This window comes from Gouania willdenowi, chromosome 10 (assembly GCF_900634775.1).
Source record: "Gouania willdenowi chromosome 10, fGouWil2.1, whole genome shotgun sequence".
NCBI classification, from domain to species: domain Eukaryota; kingdom Metazoa; phylum Chordata; class Actinopteri; order Blenniiformes; family Gobiesocidae; genus Gouania; species Gouania willdenowi.
The window spans coordinates 13,739,831-13,762,282 of NC_041053.1; the positions used below are offsets into that span (position 1 = coordinate 13,739,831).

A 22,452-nucleotide genomic window follows, 5' to 3' on the forward strand; every position below is an offset into this window, starting at 1 on the left:
CACTGTGGAGAGGATGGAGAGATGGAAGGAGGAGGAGTAGAATCCAAGTATGCTAAACGCCAATGGGAGATTCTGGCTAGCAACTGTGGCATCGCTACGGAAACGACAAAGTTCACAGATTAAACAGCGAAGGCATCACATGCTTTGTGGTAATCGATTGGATTCAATGGAAAGAAAAACAATGGTAAATATTTAACTTTAATTTATTTTATCAAAGTGCTTAAGTATTTGTTTGTTTCCACATAAAAGATGTTGATTCATGGCTTTTACAGCATTTGAATGAGATGATTCATCTCCTGCCAGTGAATATATTACAACAAATTCGTCATCCAGTGAGTCATTAGCATTCAAGGATTAGACAAATTTCCTTTTTTTAAAAAAAAGATAAATAAATCAAAAGCTAATGTTGACACAATTTCCATTAGAATGAAAATAAATCCGCTAACACACTCTGGGCTCCAGTGAAACAACAATGCCAAACAAGCACAATGTAAACACTCATAAATGCATAAAGACTATAGCAGGAGGGGCTAAGTATTTGGACAGGCATTAATCGGAAATAAAAATATTCAGCTCTCATTCAGTGTGTGACTTTAATAAAGAAAGAAGCTCAGATGTAGATAAGCAGACTTTGTTTCAGCTCATTGAGGACCTTCATGAGCTGAGTACATTTATCAAAGAGCAAGTCTACAGTTACCAACAAGTGAATACATTGAAGAAACCAAGACGTTATATTTTATAAAACCAAAAAAATATATCTGCTCTTTTCAATTCAAAATGTCTATTCTTCTAATGTAGTTTATGAAATGTCTATTAAAACACATACAAGTTGTTTATATACACCATAAAATGTGTTTAACGTATTACCAATAAACAAAATATAGGGACATTTCTGTTTATTTATTTATTTTAAAGTACTTACTTTAATACCTAAAATACAAAGCATCCATGTTCGGTCGGATCTGACGTCAAGTCGTTGATTCCGGTGTAGCGTTTGGAAACCAGAGGATGAGTTTAGGAGGACATTGAATTGGTTTAGAGGAAAATCTGCTGGAGAAATGCCCCTCAGTGAACCGGCTCTAGTATATATGAACTGTTGCGAGAGTTTGCTGGTAAAATTGATGACCGGTGTCGCGGTCTGAGTTTACCTCCGAACTGAAAATATAACCCTAACCCTAACATAATCCAATAAACAAATAAAACACGTGTCTGTTCACTCTGAAAACAAACAACTAGCAAAAATTCATCATTCGGTAGTGCGTATGTGCGCTCATGAGCGCATATGCGCATATACAATCTCAGTACGATTTGGACTCAGTACATGACACCGGTGCCCTTTAAAAGAGATTTGAGGGGTAATTTTTCATGAAAAGAAAATGAAAAGAATATATACTGAATAATAAAAACTTTAAAGAACGGACAAATAACAACAAAATGACACCAAAAACACACAAAATGATGATAGAAATTATCTTTATTAAAACAAAAACTGAAAACACAAGAGTCAGTCTTGGTTCCACACCAGGAGGGAGATGACCTTAAATGACCTAATAAAAACTATAGAAATATATCTATTACTAAATACTGTTTCATTCCACTTATATTTCTTTTTCACTCCGTTATTATGCTCTATAGTTGTTTTTTCACAGAATTCTGAGCAAAATGTAAAAGTGGGACAAAAGGGGGTACGTGAGCCAAAAAAGTTGAAGAACCACTGTTCTATGATACGTAGAAGAAAACGGGAGGAGAATTAGGAGTAACCTGAGATATGTGACTGATGACTTGCTACCAAGCTGTTGACATCATTAATAATAGATAACTGTTTGTAAAATGCATAGATGATTTTTCTTAGTGTTTAGCGTTTGTCCTAATGTGAATTTCAGTGTGGCATTACAAGTAAAGAGACCTGGGGGAGTGGAGGCCGACACATGGAAGTTTAGAAAAACTGAAATTAAAACAGAGGGGAGAACACGGCTAACACACCTGTATGCTAACACACGCTGCTGGTCGTCTGAACACAGTGAAGGTGCCAGAGTAGAGAGGAGGAGCCATGTAACAGCTACCAAAGGATCAACTGACACACACACACACACACTCTTAGCTGAGGTGATATCAGGTACCTCAGCTGCTGACCGTGTTGCACATTGGTGCAGAGGATTTAGCCTTTACACATTTTAATTGTAGGAAAGTTGTTGTATCCAGAACTTTAGAGGAAGTTGATAAGCTCACTGGTTTAGTTTTAACATTTTAACATCAAACCTGATTTGTTTTTATTGTGGATGTTGACAGGATCAGAGAAGTAGAAAGTCAGAGTGGACAGAAGGTAGCTTCTGCTCTTCCCAGCATGCAACCCTCTCAGAGGCTGGATCAGAGGCTGCACATGACCAGGGAGGAGCTCCAGACTATGGTGAGTAGGAGCATGGACTCTATTATACATAATACAAATGCTATTTTCTGTGTTTATGGGCTTTAGAGGAGACACTTGGGGTTGTTTGCATTCATTGGTGTGAAAATGTGTTTCTGTATAAGGCAATGATAGGGCTAGGGTTAGGCATCCTGTTACCAATAGCAACAGCAACAGAAGTGTATGATGTACAAATTGAATAACTGAAAATGACTTTGGTAAAAGTCAAAGTCACCTGTTAGAAAAGCACTTGAGTAAAAGTCTTAAAATAGCCCACATTTAATGTACTTCAGTATCAAAAGTATCAAAAGTAAAAAGTATTTTTCATAGTACGCGTAAAAACAAACAAACTCTTTATTTAATCCATCCATCCATTTTCTGATCCCCGGGGAGTCTATTATTGCCTATCTCTCATTGGGCATTAGGCGGGAACTCTTTGTTTCACTTTTAGGTAAATGAATGATAATACAACAACAACAAAAAACTCCTCAGTGAACATGAAGACTCCACGTCCAGACTGCAAATGAATTGTGCATGTTCTCTCCACCTTGGATATCTTTCTCTGAGGTTTACAAGCGATTTATCCCATCCCATCACTCTCCCTCTGGCTCGGTATGTGGTGCAGATTGCGCACAGTTCCGTCTGAGTTTGTGCCTTTATTCTGTTGCTTCTTCACATCGGAAATTGTTTTTTTTTGCTTTACCGTTTAACCGTTGTGCCTAGTGCTGCGATGGAGACTTTCTGCTGAAACGTCCGCCATTACACTTTTACTATCGATGGTACGTGAACGCACAATGACTTCAGTCGAGCAGCCAATAGTAACACCCTGTACAGCTCATGGCGCACTCTGTAGAAAGATCTCTGATTGACTGACATCCAGCGTCACACTCCTAGATTTCTAAACCTAAATATGAAGCCAGGAGAAGGAGAAGTGATTCACTGTCCACTCAGAACACTTTGAATTACTATATGCTCAAAGGTGATTATGGATTTTTGACCAAACAAAGCAAAAAAAACCCCACAAAAAACGTACATACAGTAGCTTTAAGTATTGTAACGATGTACCTTTACGTCATTACAATACACCTCTGAATAGCAATCCTAATGCTATCTTTCAGAAAAAAGTTAGAAAGACTGATGACGTGTAAAATTAGGTTTATTACAAAGTCTAATAAAGTTTTAGGAGTGAATGAATCTCTCTTTGTGTCTCAGCGCAGTGATTGGTGGATTATCTGACCATGCTGTACCCCGCCTTGTGTCGGATATTTTAGTGCAATATAACTCTATCACACTTTCTCTTTCTGTTTAATCAGAGTGAGGAGGAGGAACGAGGGGAGCAGGTCTGTAGGGCGAAGCTGCTGCGTTGTCAAAGACAGCTGAAGGCCAAAGAGGAGGAGCTGAGTCGTCAGTCGCAGTATTTTCAAAACTTTAAGATACAGCTCCAACGGAAGCTTAGCGTGTCTCGGGACAGAGAGCAGAGTCTGCTCAGTCGCATCTACGCCTTGGAGAAGCAGCTACTTGACATGACTGTGAGTGCTGCCACAGGCATGGCAACCATGAAAGCTGCCAGAATCACTGCTGGGATCGTCACATACTTAGAAGAACAAGAGAGAGGAGAGGGGGAAGGAGAGGAGGAGGCGAAGGAGGACAGAAAGAGGCAACAGCGTCCTAGCGTGGGGAATGAGAGCGATGCCGAAGGAAGTAGAAACATGGACATCACAAACGGTACTCGACTGCAAAGCTTCATCATTAGCCTTCAGGAGGATCTCCGGGTGCTGCTGGAGAGGGAGGAACAGTGGATGACCGAGCAGAGGAGCCTCACGGAGCAGCTTCAGGAGGCCCAGGAGAGGAGCAGCTTCCTGGGCTGCCGAGCGGAGGAGATGAAGGCCGAGGTGCAGCAGCTGAAACTCTCAGAGAGCTGCTGGATGGAGGAAGTGGAAGATCTGCGAGAAGAGAACCAGCAACTACAGCAGCTCCTCAGAGAGAGCAGCTCGACTGTGATCTCCATGGAGTCATCGTCAGCACGGAGCTCTGGGAAGGTTTGGAACATTTATTATTATTATTATTATTAGTAATAGTGCTCAGCAGATCTTACATAGAGAACACATTACATGCGTTTGGTTCACACATTCTACAAAAATTAGAGTTACGCTGTTGAAGCTCAGAGAACTTTCATTAACCATTGGTGTAGTATTATGGGAAGATTTTACAGGGCCATCAATGGCCTTAAATTATTTGATTTTGATAAACAAAATTATTTATAAACTCAAAAATAACAAGTTGATGTTTCCAACATAAAATTGTATTTAATTAATTCCAATTTAGGTGAATCTGTTAAACTGCATGTTCTCCTCCCACAATCTAAAAACATGACCGTTAGGTTGATTGGAGTCTCAAAATTGTCCGTAGGAGTGAATGTGAGTGGTTGTTTGTCTGACTCTCTGTTGCCCTGTGATGGACTGGGTGTACCTCGTCTAACGCCCATTGAGAGCTTGAGATAGGCACCAGCAAACCCCCGCGACCATGCAAACAGGAACAAGTGTCAGAAAATGGATGGACAGTTAAACTGTTGAATGTTTCAATTGTATTCATGAAAAGCACATTTACTTCCTCTCTTTACTTCAATGAGTGTGTCATCAAATACAGTTCTGTCAAATAAGAACACTGCAATAGTACATCTATCTAATTTCAAATGCAATTTCTACTTAGCAACTTTTTATTACAGCACAGGGCCACAAAATTGTGATTTGGCCACATTTTCAATATTCATATTAGTTTTGAATAATGACAAATCTGAGCATTAATACAGGAAAGAAGAAAGATATTGTCTTTGTTTGTCATTTTGTGGATGTTTCTGTCATTATGGGAATTTTCTGTTGTCATTTTGCGTGGTTGTGTTGTTACTTTGTGTACATCTTTTGCATTTTGGTTTATTTTTGGTGTATTTTTGTATTGTTTTTTTAAGTTATTTTATGTACTGGGCTTCATATTCCTTTACAGTCTGCTGAGTTACAAATTTTGGGGCCGCACAAAAATAGACAGAAGGTTGCATGTGGCTCCTTGTCTGCCAGTTGCCCATGTCTAGTCGAGCCCTTTGATTCAATTTGATGTAGCACAATAATATTTACAGTAAGAACAAAACAGACACCTACACTTATACACAACAATTATTTCAATTATCTTAAATATATATATATATATATATATATATATATATATATATATATATATATTTAATTAACTAAACATTTTGATGACACTGTAATTAATGCTGATGTGGTTTCACATTTAATGACTTGTAATGTTAAGCTTTAAACTGACATGACATGTTTTCCCAGAGAATTTCGTCAGACGATTTCCTCTCACTTTAATAGAAAACACTTGTTTTATGTGGTTTATAATGGTCTGCATTCTCTAAATCAAGACTTTAGTGGCTGTTAAGATGTGAGCATCTATTAATATTTAATCAGGTGTTAATATTGGGCTCAATGTTGTGAATACCTTTAGAATAATTCATTAAACATTAACACAAAGGTTGGGTGTATTCTTCTAAAAAGGCTCTTTTGCTGTTTAACTATCTGTTACCTCTGTAAAGGCTTTTACGTGTTTAAATATTTAATGGGTAAATGCATGTTTGTTTTATGACTTGGAGGAAAATAATGGCTTTCTGTTGTAGAATGTTTAACAGTATTTTTATTTAATTTTTTGTGTGTGTTCAGGTGTCATCAGGTGAAAAGGTAGTGCCTGTAGGTCGCCACCAGGCTGCAGTAGAGAGCACTGAAAGCACAAGTGGACCCACTAAAACCTCCCTCGCCTTCACTACAGAGATAGTAGATGAGTTTAAACTGGGAAACATGAGCCTGGAGGAATCTCCCAGTGAGGAATCTGATGCCCTTCTGCATGCCTACAAGAGTTTGGGATTAGGAGACGATGTTCGGGCTCTTCAGGAGCAGCACAGAGACGTGAAGGTATCCCTGGAGGATAACTCTAGTCACAAAACACATGACAGCCATGTTCTCCATGCCTCTTTTTGCCAAGACGATCCTTCTTCCACGCAGGATGATCTGGTCTACGCCCTGAATCAGGAGAACCGGGCCTTGGCTAATCGGATTCAAGAGCTGCTGTATCACATGGAGCTCAGAGAGGAGGAGATCCCGAAAGAGAAAACCTGTCTTAGAGAAGAAATCAAGCGGCTGCAGGAGAACGAGGTCAGGCTAGAACAGACGAACCAGGAACAAGCCGGTTTGATCTCAGAACTCACAAAGAAAACTGAAGATGATCTGAATGCCATCATGGAGCTGCAGCAGAAACTGGCAGAGATTAAAGATCTACAATATCTACAGGACTGTAAGGGCCCAGGTTCTGCATCTGATAGTTTACATAGTGGTCAATGCTTCAAGTCTTTAGATGGAAACTCACCCTTTAATCAGGAGACCTTTGACTCCATCCAGAGCCTGAAAACCCAACAAGAAGAACTGAGCGCCTCCATAAAGTCCTTCAAAGAGCAGCAGAGAGACGTTTCCCAGTCAGTGCGAGCACAAAACGAAGAGAAACAACAGTTGACTCGGGACATCTGGGGACTGAAGGAGGAGAAAGATCGTATCTCCAGATCTGTGGCTGAGCTGAAGTTAGAGAAAGAGAAGCTCAACAGGACAGTGTGTGGACTGAGAGACGAGAGAAAACAGTTCACCAAGTCAATGAGTCGCCTAAAGGAAGAGGAGGAACACATGAAAAATACATTATCTGCCCTGGAAAGAGATAAAGAGGCAATGAAGAAATGTCTCTCAACAGAAACAGAGAAGAGAGATCAAATCATTCAATCAATGCAGAGTTTACAGACCGAGAGTGAGAAGTTAAACCGATCAGTGTTTCATTTGAAAGAAAAACGAGACAAACTATGCAAGGATCTTAAATGTGAGAAGGAGCAGAGAGACCAGGAGATAGGATGTGACTCATTAAAAGAAGACCAATTAGTCAGTAGATGGAGAGAAGGAAAGGAGAAACAGGAAGTGCTGATAATTCAGGGCCTGAAAAAACAAAAGGAATCTTTACAATCTGTTGCCTTACAAATCCAATCGGAGGAGAGCAGTAGTGAAAAGACGGAGCGGTCTGAGAGTCCAGCAGGTCCAACAGAGGTACGTAGACTCGTAGAGGTCCATGTGTCATGTTGGTGTCAATTAATTGATTGAGAGATGTTTATTTTATTTCTGTGTTTTGCAATGTCTGTCTGGTAGGACCAACACTCATGACCTCAAGGTCATGGAGGAGCTAGATACAGTATACGGCTGTGATGTATGCCTAGATCACGTCTGTACCAGCCTGTCAAGGAGGGCCTAGCCATGAAGATACACAGATACAGACAGATAGCGATACATAGAGAACAAAGACACACAGACACAGACTTAAGGCGAGCAGACACTGCAATTTTTTCAATCGTTGTACTCAGCTCCAGCTCTAATTATGTGACTCAATTGACTTTTCGCAAAACCCTGCCCACAAACAGTCATCGTCCGAGCAACCATTATTATGTAAACAGGGTCCGACATGCTGAGAGCAGGCACAATGATGAAGGGGTACGCTCATGGCTTGTGCAGGTCAAATAACAGGTACCCCAACAGTTTGGCTGGAGGAGTCGTGTTCTTTCCATTCTCAAAGCAGAAAACGCAACTGGAGCGATCTCTACAATGAACTATAAAACTATAAAAATGTCTCAGGAATGTGTGTGTGTCAGTAGTATGTGTGTATGTGTAGTATGGGAGATGTGTAGGTTTTTAACGTTATCTCATCTTGTCTGCACTAATGTGTATGTTCAGCAAAATGACAATAAAGCTTTTGATTTTGATTAAATAAGGTGACATAACTATACATTTACATACCTATAGCGCTTTGAGCCACGACTCCGTAAACATCAGCCGACTCGCTTCCCAGAAGTCCTTCTCATGCCGGTTGGCGCTGTCGCTTGTCCATCTTATTGGAGATAGATCTAACATTCCCCATGAGGACAGACTGATATCTTCTCCTCCTTGCTGGGCGCTTTGCCCCTGCTCGTTTGCATAGGCTGGCATAGCATTAGCATGGAGTGCTTAAATGTTGGCGGTGACCAATCTGAGCAATATTTCTCAACAGGATCGCAAAAATTGCAGACACAAGCTTTCCACCCTATATCTCCACAGCATATTGTAACTCCTTTTGCCTGGATCTGGTGGATATCGTGCAGGTATTGCTCCAAAAAGAGTCATAACATTTCTCCTAGGCATTACAGACGGTACCAATGACGGACCTACCGAAAATAAATAAGGGGGGCGGGGCTTTTGCGAAAGGTCATTTGCAGAGTCCGAATGATCACAGCTCACAATTTATGTTCTCACACGATATGGACCGACACTCTGACGCAACCTGACAGCTCACAATACGTCCAACAGGGTTGGGGTCAAATATAATTGTAATCCCGTAATTGATAATTAATTACAATTATGGCGTAATTGTAATAGTAATTGTAATTGTAATTTTAAAAATATGTTATTGTTGTAATTGCAATTAAATTGAAATTGAGTTGTAAAAGAGGTTCGGGGCCTCTACAGGGTGCGCGGAATAGAGCCGGCGACACTATGGGAGTGTGACTCTGGTTAGAGAGTCACGGAGGCAGTTCTGGATTTATAAAGGCTTTAATTGGAAGAATGTGGTTCTGTAAACACAATGCAGCAGTATAAAGCATATCAGTAATTTAACACATATTTGAATAAAGCTGCATAAGTATTAACACACACAAAGCATCATAAAAGCACTTAACTCACAAGCAAACACTCATATAATGACCATGCATGGCAATAATCAACATAAGCAATTAGCAAGAGAAATAATAACATAAATCAGAAATGAACCCTCTTCAATGCAAGCTAACAGCAATGTAAGTAAGGAAAGTATAGCTAACATAACCAGGATGCATGAGTTAGCAACTATCACAAAGCAGCAAACATGTAAACACAAATATCCTCCAAGATGCATTGTCATGAGTTATAACATGAATCAGCCATTACTTACATTTCTCATGTACACACATCTTCCATGGAACAGGAGAGAAACACACACATGCAGCTCTGCAGCAGGTCAACATGCAACACACTCTGCTCATGAATGCAGCAGGAAGAACTCTGCTAAAATACGTTCCTCTTAAAGGGCCAGTAACAACATAACTGAAAGTCAAACTAAACACTTATATAACAGGGCTTTCCTACATGAGTTCAGATCATTTACTTTGTAATTATAATTGCCATGAAAATTCTATAAGAATGTTCAATTATAATTTATTGCAAAACTGTGGAACCATGCTACAGTTCTATGTACAGTTCTACACATATGTAGTTAACAATTATTAAGATATGTTTCATATCAAGCTTTCACATATTTTACCATTAAAAACGTTTAAATCAAGGGCTATACTGACACAGAAAAAGGCTCAGACACTCACACCAAAAATATTAAAAGTAATATTTTCATTGATTATGTAGCCTAACAAGGTAAACAATAGATAGGAAAGAAATTAGGTGATAGATATTTGTTTTTAGTGTATTTTACAGCTGATTTAGGACCTTCATTATCAATGCCAACAGAAAGCTAACACAAGAGGAAGGTTAACTTTTATTAGGTTATTTAGTTCAGGCTCAGTAATTGTGGTTAAATGTAATTGAACTTTAGTAATTGAGAATGTAATTGCAATTGACTTTTGGAGGATAAAAAATAACTGCAATTTAATTGTAATTGGAAAAAAAGCTGGTCACTGTAATCGTAATTGAACATGGGTAATTGAAAACTTAATTGTCACTGAAAATTTTAATTTAGATTTACTTAATAGAGGATAAAGCCCTTGAGATGAATCATCTCGAGGGGTTCCTCAATATTGCAACAAATGAAAGATACATCAAAACAGGCAATAAATAATTACAAAATACATTAGGAAAAACAACAAAACACAATATACACACATACACACACACACTTGACTGCAGTTCATCATATTATATATATAGTCACATAAATAGAAACATACACATATACATACATACACAACCTGTGATCAAAAACACTGACATGAGTTCTGGAGATGATGTACAAGAGCATTTTTAAACAGAGGCAGAGAAGTTAGAGGGTGGATTTCTCGAGGAGTATGTTCCAATCAAACAAAGTTTTATATTTAAATGAGTGTTTAAAGTGTTTTAAGATTGATTTAAGTGACGTACACTGTAAGAGGATTGGAGAGGAATCAAATATTGTTTTAGATAATCAGGAAAACTGAGATTAATACATCTGAATATGAATAATAACCAGTGAAGCTGTCGTTTGGATACCAGAGTGCGCCATGACAATTGCTCATACATCTGGCAGTGAGGGTTCTAAAAGGACAGCGGAGGATTAACCTACACAGGCTGTTGTAGGTGACATTAAGTGGTTGGAGGATGGAGGCAGTAGTGTTTTGATAAATGATGTCACTGTAATCAATAATAGGAAATATCAACTGTGAAATTATCCTTTTTCTAACTGAAAAACTGAAGCAGTTAACAGATTGATAAAGTAATTTTAATCGATATGAAATTTTATTTGTGATAATTTGTATATGAGTTTTAAAATAGAGTGAAGAGTCGAGCCATAAGTCGAGATATTTGAATTGATCAACAAATGGGACTGGTGACATTAGCAGAAACAGGACGGACTCGCTTCTGAAACAACATAAAATTTGATTTTGATTTTTTTAATAACAGTTTGTTAGATTCTAGCAACACCTGAACTGAATTGAAGTCAAGCTGAATTGAGTGCTGGATGTCAGTGATATTGGATTTAGAAGAATAAAGCACAGTGTCATCGGCATAGAGTTGGATATAACAGTCCTTACATGCAAGGGGAAGGTCATTAATAAATATTGAAAATAAAAGTGGACCCAGAGAGGAACCTTGCGGCACACCCATTTCTTTATAAGAAAATTCAGAATAGCTACCTTTGTAAAAGACACACTGCTGCCGATGATGAATATAAGAATTGAGAAGAAGGTAGAGAAAAACCTTACAGGATCTCTTGATATATCTTTGATACATGGCATCTTATGATTGGACAACAGGAGCAAAGTGACGTGAGGAGGACAATTGAAGCTTTAAAGGAAGCGTTGAAGAAGTTGCAGGAGGAGATTGACCAGAGCCATTTGGAGGTGAGCCAAGGAAAAGTGACCCACTGTTGGAGCTACTGAACAAACCTTAAAACGTGTCTTTTTTTTGTGCACATGATCAGGCCAAACAGCTGCAAAGTGAGCTGCTTGAATCAGAAGGCAGGAGGGAGGAGGCCGAGAGAAGAGCGGCTCATGCAGCGGAGAAGGTGACCAGGCTGACAATGGACAAGTGTCTGATGGAGGACGTCAAGAGGGAAAATAACAGCCTTAGTGAACAGGTATTTAATCAGAGACATATTTCTATCCTGCTCCGTAAAATGTGACGCACCATGAGAAAACCATTAGCAAGTCGGCATCAGAGACAAATAGTGATCTTTGTTTTATGCGTCAAATAACAGTATATGAGATGTTTTAAAACTGTAAAGCTTGTTTTAGTGCAGCATGGCTTCCTTGTTTAGGAATGGGTAAATCCACAGCTTTGTTTGGCCAAACACTTACTCTTGTTATTAGTTTGGGTCAATAAACTGAACAGAGAAGTTAAAGGAAAACATGGATTCTTAACATCTATTTTGATTATGAGTTGTACAAACGCTGCATTTGTCAGCAGCAGAGTAGTTCCTAACTACAGTAAGCTGCTTTAAATACTCACTGTACTTCGATTGAAAGCAAAGGTATGAATTCTGGAAGGGAATTGCATTAAAACGGTACAGATGCACCAAAAGGAAAATACTAGGTTGAAAACCAAAACACCGAAATGATTTTTATGCAAATTATTAGTAACATTGCATTTCACTAAAATTAAAACATTGCAATTGTATAAATTAATATGAATGCTTCAAAGAACAAATCAAATAAAAAATGTGAAAATATTTATTTATCACCTACACCGCAACATCCTGTTTCAGTCGGGTCATTTTTGGTGAAAAAAGTGTTTTGGCCGAATCCTGAAAATGAACTTTTGGGTCATTTTCAGCCGAAGATTTTCAGTGCATCACTAGTTCAAACAGCTTCTGACAACCATTAATGTGGGCTGGGTTAATGCACAGTAGCTGCTGCTCAGAGAGGTGATGAACCTTCTGAAACTGTGACGGCTGTTTTCTCCTCTTCTGTACTTTGGAAACTGCCAACATTCAAACGCTCTTTCCTGTTTCAAATATTATTTGATTTGTATGTGTGTAATACCATTGGAGAGCTTAGAAATCACACTTTCTGAATCTCTGAATAACTGCCCCCTGGTCGACATGTTCCTGGTTTTCTAATGGTGCAAACTTTCTGTAATATATGTAATAAGGAATGGAGATAAAATCTTAGAAAATGAGATTAATATATCATGAAACCGGAACTGTATTTGCCTGAATGTCCTTATAGTATTTGAACATTTACTGTAATCAGGCCTAACTTCAAAGAGCGCTCATTCTTTGTGTTGTTTCAAAATTCATTATTTTAATGAATTCCATCAAACAATTGCTTTGATTAAAGGTGTCCAAACTCGGTACTGAAGGACAGCAATCCTGCAGGTTTTTGTTGATTTAACAAACAGTGATTTTCAAGCTTTGTGCAGAGATGCACGATGGCATCGTCATCAGTTTCAGATGTGTTGGAGCAGGCTGACATTTAAAACATGCAGAATTGCAGCCCTTCAGGACTCTATTTACCGTATTTTTCGGATTATAAGGCGCACTATCAATGAATGGACCTGACTGGGTCTATTTTAATACATAAGGCGCAGCGGACTATAAGGCGCACCAGTTTGTTATTATTAATATTATTATTATTAAGACGCATTAAGCGAAATAAAATAGTCAGATAAGTCAAACTTTATTCAACTCATTAACAATAACTCTGAACATTGTTCAGGTTTAACACATAAAATACAGAACAATACACTCACTTTCTCAGTTCAGTATGTTGAAGCACAGTAGTTAATTTCATACATAAGGCACACCTGATTATAAGGCGCACTGTCGATTTTTGAGAAAATTAAAGGATTTTAAGTGCGCCTTATAGTCCGAAAAATACGGTAGTTCATCTGGCCTAAGACTAATACAGTATTAGAATTAAAATGATGTATAGAGGAAAATAAGTAACAACAAATAATGTAATGTTTTATTCATAATTAACAAATGAGTTCATGGCTTACTCTTTGCTGCTTTGGTGAGACAAAATTAGTTTATTAAACTCAAAATAGATAATGCAATAAATTGAAATTTTAATTTTGTATTTCTTTTTTGATTTTCAATTAATATTTTGTTCAATATTTTCATTGTATTTTGATATTGATTTTTTTCGTACTTTTGTTATATATTGTATTTTTCCTCATATATCAAAGAAAAATTGTGCATTTTGTCTCCTGATTTTATAAGTGTTTATTTGTTAGTCTTTCATTTAAATTGTATGTGTTTTTTTTGGGCTTTGTTCCCTCACCTTTGTTTTTTTATTGTGTGCTCAATAGATAAATGGGGAAAAAAAAAAATCCCCAATAATAAATCTTTTTTTAAATTGCAGTGGCTTCATTTATTAATTCATCTTTTCTAATACATCCTGTCCCAGTTAAAAAGTAGAATAATTCACTGAGTTTGAATGATGTCTGTTTAATGTTTCAGGTGATGGAGTTACAGAGCACAGTGTCTGCTCTGATCAAACAAAAGTGTGAAGCTCTGTCACTGAAGGATCAAATAGAAGAGCAGCATCGTGTCCTCTCAGCTCAGCTAAAAGCCAAAGTAACAATGACTAAGGGTTTTTTTTTTCCTAATTTCAGTCATATTCATGAAATCCATTAAACTTCATTCAAACCTCACAGACCGAGGCTCTGCAGGAGCTGAACGCAGAGTACATGGCGTTGAAAAGACGACGTGTCGGCGAGAGCGTTGAGGAGGAAGTTCTCGTTTCACTGAGGACGCGTTACAACGACATCAGATCTAAGGTGAGGAAGCACACTGCTGGACTTTAGAGGCTTTTTCTCTTTTCCTACAAAACTTTGTGTTCTGATGTTGTTTTGTTCATAGTATGATGCACTCCTTAAAAGGAAAAGCCAGACCGATTTTGAAGCAGCGCCTTTAAAGGTGAGAAAACAAAGAAACATTGGCCCTCATTTATCAACCGTTCAGATTGGAGCGTACGACGTGAAATTTCACGTAAGCTTTGGTGTTCATCAATAGTGACGTGAGCGTACACTACGATCAGATTCCCGTTCGGACAGGTCTGAGGCTGATATAAACGTCATATTTCCGTGTGTCTCTCCAGGATCTCCGTTGTAAAGTTGCTCGCAGTGCACACAGGGGGGCAGACGTCAGCTGATTCTCTTCCGCAGAGCGTTTAAATGTGCCCCTTTAAGCGTACGTTCAAAAAGCACATCTTTGTTTTGCTCGACCTCAGATGTGAGGATGCCGATTTTCATCTTGGAAAAGTTTCTTTTTTCCTTTGTCCTCACAATTTAATGACGATCGAATTCAGTCGCCGCATTTATCAACACCTGATCATTTGTACACTGGGATTGAACAGATTAGAATTTTTCATGAATCACACTTTTGTCCTGTCGAACGACCACGTTTGCACCCGTTTTCATGCAAGATTGATAAATGATGGCAATTGTGTGCATGTGGTTTTAACATGTTATCCTGTTAGTCCTTGATATTTAAATTATTCCATTAAATATTCTCTATGATTTAAGACATAGCAGTATTTCCTCAATGATGACATAACCTTTAGGACTGTATAATGACTCCTTGTTGATTTTGACTGACCATTCACAGGCCAAGCTGTCCTGCCTGGTGTTAAAGTGTCGGGAGAGGAACGAACTGTTGGCCCAGATGATGAAGGTCATGCACAGACGAGGATGTGTGGACTCCCAGCTCTCTCAGCAGGTCGAGCATTTGCTCAGTGACGCCGCCCTGCAGGACTACACCACAGCTTTCACACCAGGAAACCACACCAAAACTCAACATAACCACACTGGATATGCGACACAACTCCTAGCAACACTTCAGGGCTGCACGCTTGTATCCACGTCTCTGCACGAGCAGGACAAAGGCAAAGTGCTGGCTGATCCTGCTGAGTCATGCTTTACCAGTGAGAAATGCAGCCATCATCTCCACGTCGTTGCTCCTGAGGCTTCACCACTGAATGAAAAGTCAGCCGTGCCATCAATGCAGGAGCCTGACACGGTTCAGCTAACTTCCCGTTCCACCAATGAACATCTGACCACTAACACAGCACAGGTGAGATCAGTGTAAACAAATGATGTATACATGGGTTTAAATGTTTGTTGTTGTTTTTCATTATTTATTTTTCCTCTCTGAGGTTTCCAATGCAATTTATTGAATCATTGGTAAACAAAGCAAAGTCGCTTGGGTCATTCCATCTCATTTCAACACATTTTCAGGACATCCTACGCACTTTAGTCTCAAAAAATTTGGAAATTTTTACTAATTGTTTCGTGATTATTCAATAGACACTGTAAATTTTTAGTTTGATTGAATTACTGCTTTTTGAGAAATGGTCAATTTAGTGAGGGGGGGTATGTGTTGATTTTCGTGGGTTCTTTTTTTTCTTAATTTTTCAGTTTCCAATATTTCAAAGCTCAAACATACTCAGGCGGACCACCACGTAGTAGTTTCCATTAAAATCCTACATGTCCCATGATTCTTAGTGCTTCTCCGTAGTCCTCCTATAATAGATCTCCTGGGACGTGTTTTAGAGGTGTTGCTACTGTCGTAGCTCGTCTGCCAGTCTCTCCTCTAAGCTCGTGTTTATCGCTCCTTCAACAGGAAGTGAAATGCAAGTTGGTGTTACATTTAATACGGGTCGATACAATGCAGAGCAGTGTTTTGTGTGACACCAACTACTCCTGCAAACTCCTTTTCATGGGTGTCCGCCCAAGTATATTTGAGCCTTCAGGAACTACACCACATAGGAAACTGAAAATTTGGTCAGTTAATATAGCTCCACCTACTCTCTCAGAATATACACAATAATCTGCTATACATACTATCTGGTGGACATGCCAGCCCCTCAAAATTGGATAAAAGTTTGGGTCTGGAACATGTTTGGGCCTTCAGTAAACAACTTAGCATATGCCTAATCTCCCTGTAATTTCATCAGCTCTGAGCTATGTACATAGACTGTTCACATCACTAATGATTAGTCACATATATACATTGGTTCTTGGGTGACTGTCTCTTTTTTTTTAATGTTTTTCTTTGGCCCATAACTACATGTGGGAATGTAAGAAAAAAAATCTGATCTCTGTTTTAATTTATCGTATAAAGGTTACTCTTTCTTGGGATATAAAACAATTTTTCCTTTTTTTTCCCATCTTTTGGATCCCAACTTTGGGTTATTTCACCACTCGCTGATATTGAAAATCCTTTGCATGAGGCCATTGCAGCTTGCCTTTGCCATAATCATTTGTTTTTCAGTAACTAGTAACATAAAAATATAATTCATAGAAAATGTAGAACACAAAAAACAAAAACAAAATAAATGTTTTTCTGATGCAAAGGTTTTAATATTTTTCATGTTTTATTGTTTATTAATTTTTCACTCGTAACAGAAAGAAAAATATGAAAACCATTGCATCAGAATTTTTTGAGACCAAAGTGTGTGGGCTATTTGTTGAAATGACATGGCATGACCTACTTTTCTTTTCACAAGGTGAATTACTTTACTTCTTACTTTACTTTTTTAAAAATGTGCTTAAGTACAAGTACAATTACTGATTTAGAAATACCAAATACCCATAATAGCAGCTCAATTACAGCAACGTGAGTATTGTAATCTGTTACTTTCACCTCTGATAAATACAATACATAGACTTTGTGAGTGAAGTCAGCTGACATTGGTCCTCCTTTCCCACAGCTGTCTCTCTCTAGAAGTCAATCCCCCAGAAATGGTTTCCATCACACCCAAGACAAGTGTCATCCAGTATCAGCTTGGAATCCTGCCTCTCCCTCGTCCAGTACGCGGGTCAGTAACAGACGTGGTCTGAGTAGTCCTGAAAAGATCCTGAGTCTACACGAGCAGCTGCAGCAGACAGTGATGAGCAGCTATCAGGTTCACAGTAAACCACCATGTACTGTACGTACAGTATGTGATCCCTCTGTGAGCCACACACTCTCAACCTGATCTTTTCTCTAAGCTTTCAGAGACAGAAGGAAAAGACGAGTCGACCAGGAGGACTCGGTCCGTCTCAGCCTCAGCAGAGCTCGATCACGCAAACGAGCAGAACCACAGTTTGAACTCCACAACACTTTTTAATGCAGTCGCGTCTCGGTCTGCGACGCTCACTACCTCCAGGTTTATTAACCACAATACATCCACCACTACATCACCCAGTGAACTCACATTCCCTTCAAGCAGTGGTCCTAAACATACAGACGTGATCACTCCTGTCCCTGAACTATCTGATGCCAAACAACCAGAAACTCTAGAAAACACCATCACTGACGTTAAAGATGGGATTTCTGAAGCTACAACCTCAGAATCAGCTGCTCTTGACGCTAATCCCCTTAAAGATAGAGATGTGTGTGTATCTAATAGCTTAGTACGCAGTAGCAAACACACCCAGTGTATTCATGGCTCTCTGAAGAGGTCCAACAAGCCTAGCAGGAAGTTCTCTGACGCTCTTGATATGAGGAAGTCTGCAAGACCCAAATCAGGTAATGTATACACAACAGCTCATTTATTAATCATAAAAAGTGAAACCAGTGCTATTTATTCCAGTTTAGATTTCAAGAAAAAAGATCTTTTAAAATATACTAACTTTTTTTTCAAAACTCTTTTTATTACACATTTTTGGCACTCAATTAACAAAGATTTCCACATTTGGTATGATAATTACGTGTTTAAAAAAACCCTAAAAACCACAGAATCAAGGATAAATCTAAACTGGCAATAATAACAGTAGCAACGATAGTAATAGTAGGAATAATAGCAACAATAGTGCTAATCAATAGATATTGGATACCAATAAGATTAAAGAGAAAAAAGATATATATATATATATATATATATATATATATATATATAAAACCACCCATATGCACATAAGAATAAAATTAACAATATATATTAAAATAAATAAATAAAATACGGTAATAATGAATAGATAAAATAAAAGTTGGGACAGTTCTTAGTTAAACTTAATTAAAAACTTTTCTAGAGGCTCCAGCCGAGGTTTCCTGCGTCGAGGTCATTAACACAGTGGGCCAGAGCAGCGTCCTGATTGGCTGGGAGAGGCCGCCACTGGACGAACTGGGCTGCAGCAACGGCACCTTTGTTTACGGCTACAGGGTAAAGCAGGCTTTTGTTTTGAAATACAATAGCTCCTAAATTAGTGCTTACTGAATGTGTGTCCTTCATTCACGGCTGTTTGTGTTGCATCTCAGGTGTTTGTCGACGGGAACTTCCACAAATCTGTGTTGAGCTCAGCGTGCACCAAGGTATCACATGACCTCAGGACATCCTTGGTTAGAATAAAGCAAAGCGGTTCATTTACACACTGGGATGTTTTTTTTCTCCACAGTGTGTCCTGGAGAATGTTGACCTAAGCCTCCCAGTCCAGATCAGTGTCCAGACACTGGGACTGAATGGTCGCACTTCAAACAGTGTACACACAATGTACACACAACATTGATTCCTACTGCGTGACAAAAATGTGAAGGTAAGTTCAGCAATAATAAATGTTAAAAAACTTAATACATCAAGAGTAACTGATTCTGCATTACAAAAGCCACTTTTATTGGACTGCGTTTGACTAGAAAATGTCCTTACTACAAAGCATTGTTAAATCACCCTGATCGAGGATGACTAATCGGTCTTATTGCTGTCTTTTTTCTTCATAGAATAACCTAATTATGGTACTTTGTATGCTATTATATGAATAAAAGAAATAAACAAGTGTTAAATGTATCAGCTGATTACAAATATTAGTATGTATTGTTTAAAAGGTAACTTGAATGTTATTTATGTTGGGCATATAAGCATTTTTGTTTCTGCCTGTTGTTTCTTGTTATATATTTTTAAATTGTGATTTGTGTTTGAATATTTTTATGCTAGACTGAAACAAACAAATTAACCGAAACTTCTATATTCAGCGTTGTAAAAAACTAAAAGTGGTAGTTGCGTGTATAACAGGAAGTTGCATGAGATCTCTTAAAACACAAAGACGTTTCCTTAAAGAGTTACTAAACCTTAAAACTGCTGAAAACAAATGTATTTGGTATGAAGCAGTGATTTTGATTGATTATTGTCCAATTCTTGACTTTATAGTCAAAGTATTTCAAATTGGTTATACTATTATAGTAATATGTTGTTATAACAAGTTCTGATGAACTACGGCCGAGCCCGCGGAACGTCTCTGAGCCGAATAGCACGTACCACATTCCTGAGAATTCAGTGAAACGACTTGGATCCACCAAGTAAAACAAATTAAATTGTGTGACGTAAAATTGTAATCTACGTTGAATTGCCTTTGAAATGATATATCACACAACAATGTTCCCATAAATTTAGAAATTACCAAAGAAGGGGATAGCCCCCCCCCCCTTTCAAAAAGGTCTCCGGGAGGTTCTTGACATCTTCTCATAGAATGTCCATGTCAAATTATAGCACGATTCAACAAGCATCAACAGAGGAGTAGTCATTTGAAAAATGGTGCCCCTGTGGCACATACGGAGTAATGGGCCCCATTCATATATTGGTATGTGTCAATGATTTGGTACCACCAACAGTCGCAATATTTGACTCACAAATAAATAACAAAACAACTTTAATTGATATTGTCTAAAAAAGGGGGGTGGGCCCCTAATCAAATTGTGTGAGGCATGACCGTAATCTACATTGAAATACCTTTGAAGCGATATATATCACACGACTATGTTCCCATAGATTCGGAAATTACCGGAAATTTCCGAATCTATGGGATCTACCCCATTTCAAAAAAAGGGCTTTGAGCGTGTCATCATATTAATTCATAGAGTATTCATACCAAACTGCATTCCAATCTAACAAGAACTAACGGAGTAGTCATTTGAAAACCGGGGCCCCCGGGTCCCCCTGGCACCGCCCATGACACGTACGGGGTAGTGGGCCTCATTTATATATTGGTATGTGCCATGAATTTGGTACCACCAACCGTTGTAATATTTGACTTGCAAATAAATGAGAAATCGACTTTTGTTTTTCTTTTTCTTTTTCTTTTGGGGCCCCTTGGGGCCAACCTGGGCCCCAAATCGAAAATTGGGCTCTGAGCGTCGATGCGCACACGTCCATAAATTACACCTCCCAAATTTCAGCTCGATCAGTTTACAAACAGCAGAGGAGTAGTGATTTTAACTAGTGCGCACAAGAAGAAGAAGAAGAAGAACAAAGTGAGTGGCGTGTTGAGTACTGTAGCCCAGAGTGACTGCCCTCTATGGGCTGTAACCTGGCTATTACAGTTGGTTTTTGCTCTTGGTTGAAAATGGTGGTATGTGACATTTTGGTGGCTTCTTACATCATGAACCACCATTGTTAGCCCCACCCCTTTTATAAACAGTATCACCTGTGGACTCTGTATCATGTGAGTAGTAGGTTGGAATGAGATAATTAAGAATGGAGAAATATAATGAGTATTGAGTAGCTTGTTAGCATGGCATAGATTGTTCTTTGGTTATTTTATGGTACAAACTGGGCGTGTCTTAGCTGCTCCAGGAGCCCTGCTTATAAATAAAATATATCTATATTTTTCATTTCCTTCCCAAACCTCTGTCTTTAGTTGCTCTTTAACCGTGTGCTGTGATTCTAATGTATGCATTTGTGTCTCCACTTGTTCAGCTTCGTCCATAGCAGCGCCTGAATACAGGATCCTCACCTGTGAGACACATCCCTGGAATAATGTGTCCTGTTTGAAATAGTCTCCTCTGGTCTTCACACACAAGGACTCAAAGCCTTACAGTGATCACCACAAGATGTCAAAGGCAACACGGCACTGCAGTCTTTCTCCAGACGAACATGAGTTTAACGTTTAGGACTTAACACGCTCACAGTGAAATAACAGAGTGGCAGCCAAACAAACAGAAAGCAGTTTTAAACAAGCGTTCATCAAGCCAAGTGCAGCAACTTTTGATAAGCTAACCAGATGTAACTCACGTGATCTCCAGTAATGTGTGGGCATTTCAAAGGGACGTCTGTCTGTTTACACTGTGGTGATAGAAGTGGAGCTGTTCTTGATCAGAACTGTTGGACAGTTACACACAACTGTACAACTCCATTTTTAAACATGAAGCCAAATATTTGGAAAGAAGAACAACTCCAAAGACTCACGAGTGCACAGGACTACACTGAAGCGATGCTGGAGCTAGTTTACGTGTTCTAATTTGCACATAATCATTAGCGATATCTAAACGAAGGAGATTTAAAAGAGATTATCACACATATATTTTATAGAGCTAAATATGCCAATATATCACGTACTGCATCATTTCTAAGTGATGCGTTGTTTTATTCACACTCAATAGATGTCATCTTTGCACTCTTATTATGGTATTTTTTTTTATTTATAAATGTTTACAGATCACATACTTTGTGTTTTTCTAATTTATTACATGTAAAAGTGAAGTGATTATTATGGTGCAGCTAAAGTATTTTTCTATACATAAGTGATCAAATATTTCTCATTGATTCCTTACCAGTGTACAGAGAATAAATGTTTATATGATGCCAATTCTCCTGCGTGTTGTGTTTATATGGATGTGATTATGTGTGAAATTCAAACTATGTTAATTGTCTAAAATGAGCAGCAGAGGATCAGTTCTATATTGTATTGGCTTTGGACATGTTTCTTAATTCTGCAAATATTTTGCTGGGAAACCCTGAGTAATACCTTTACTTGTATTAATCATATACCAACACATTC

At 38.5% G+C, this 22,452-nt stretch overlaps 1 protein-coding gene across 4 annotated transcripts; it reads left to right on the forward strand.

The window, feature by feature from the left end:
• The first annotated feature begins 47 nt into the window (after positions 1-47).
• On the forward strand, positions 48-22,252 carry LOC114470595 (myosin-11-like). Of its 4 annotated transcripts, none has more exons than XM_028458856.1 (16): positions 48-184; positions 2,290-2,407; positions 3,718-4,443; positions 6,124-7,539; positions 11,514-11,600; positions 11,681-11,836; positions 14,162-14,278; positions 14,359-14,481; positions 14,564-14,620; positions 15,311-15,775; positions 17,415-17,609; positions 17,695-18,214; positions 18,718-18,848; positions 18,944-18,997; positions 19,081-19,218; positions 21,372-22,252. In XM_028458856.1, the coding sequence occupies exons 2-15, from the start codon at positions 2,345-2,347 to the stop codon at positions 19,189-19,191; spliced, it is 4,221 nt and encodes a 1,406-aa protein (XP_028314657.1). In that variant the 5' UTR covers positions 48-184; positions 2,290-2,344; the 3' UTR covers positions 19,192-19,218; positions 21,372-22,252. The 4 variants fall into 4 exon arrangements, 3 of the variants coding, with proteins under 3 accessions (XP_028314657.1, XP_028314658.1, XP_028314659.1); XM_028458857.1 differs by having other exon boundaries at positions 18,727-18,848; XM_028458858.1 differs by having other exon boundaries at positions 17,415-17,522.
• Positions 22,253-22,452: the final 200 nt, after the last annotated feature.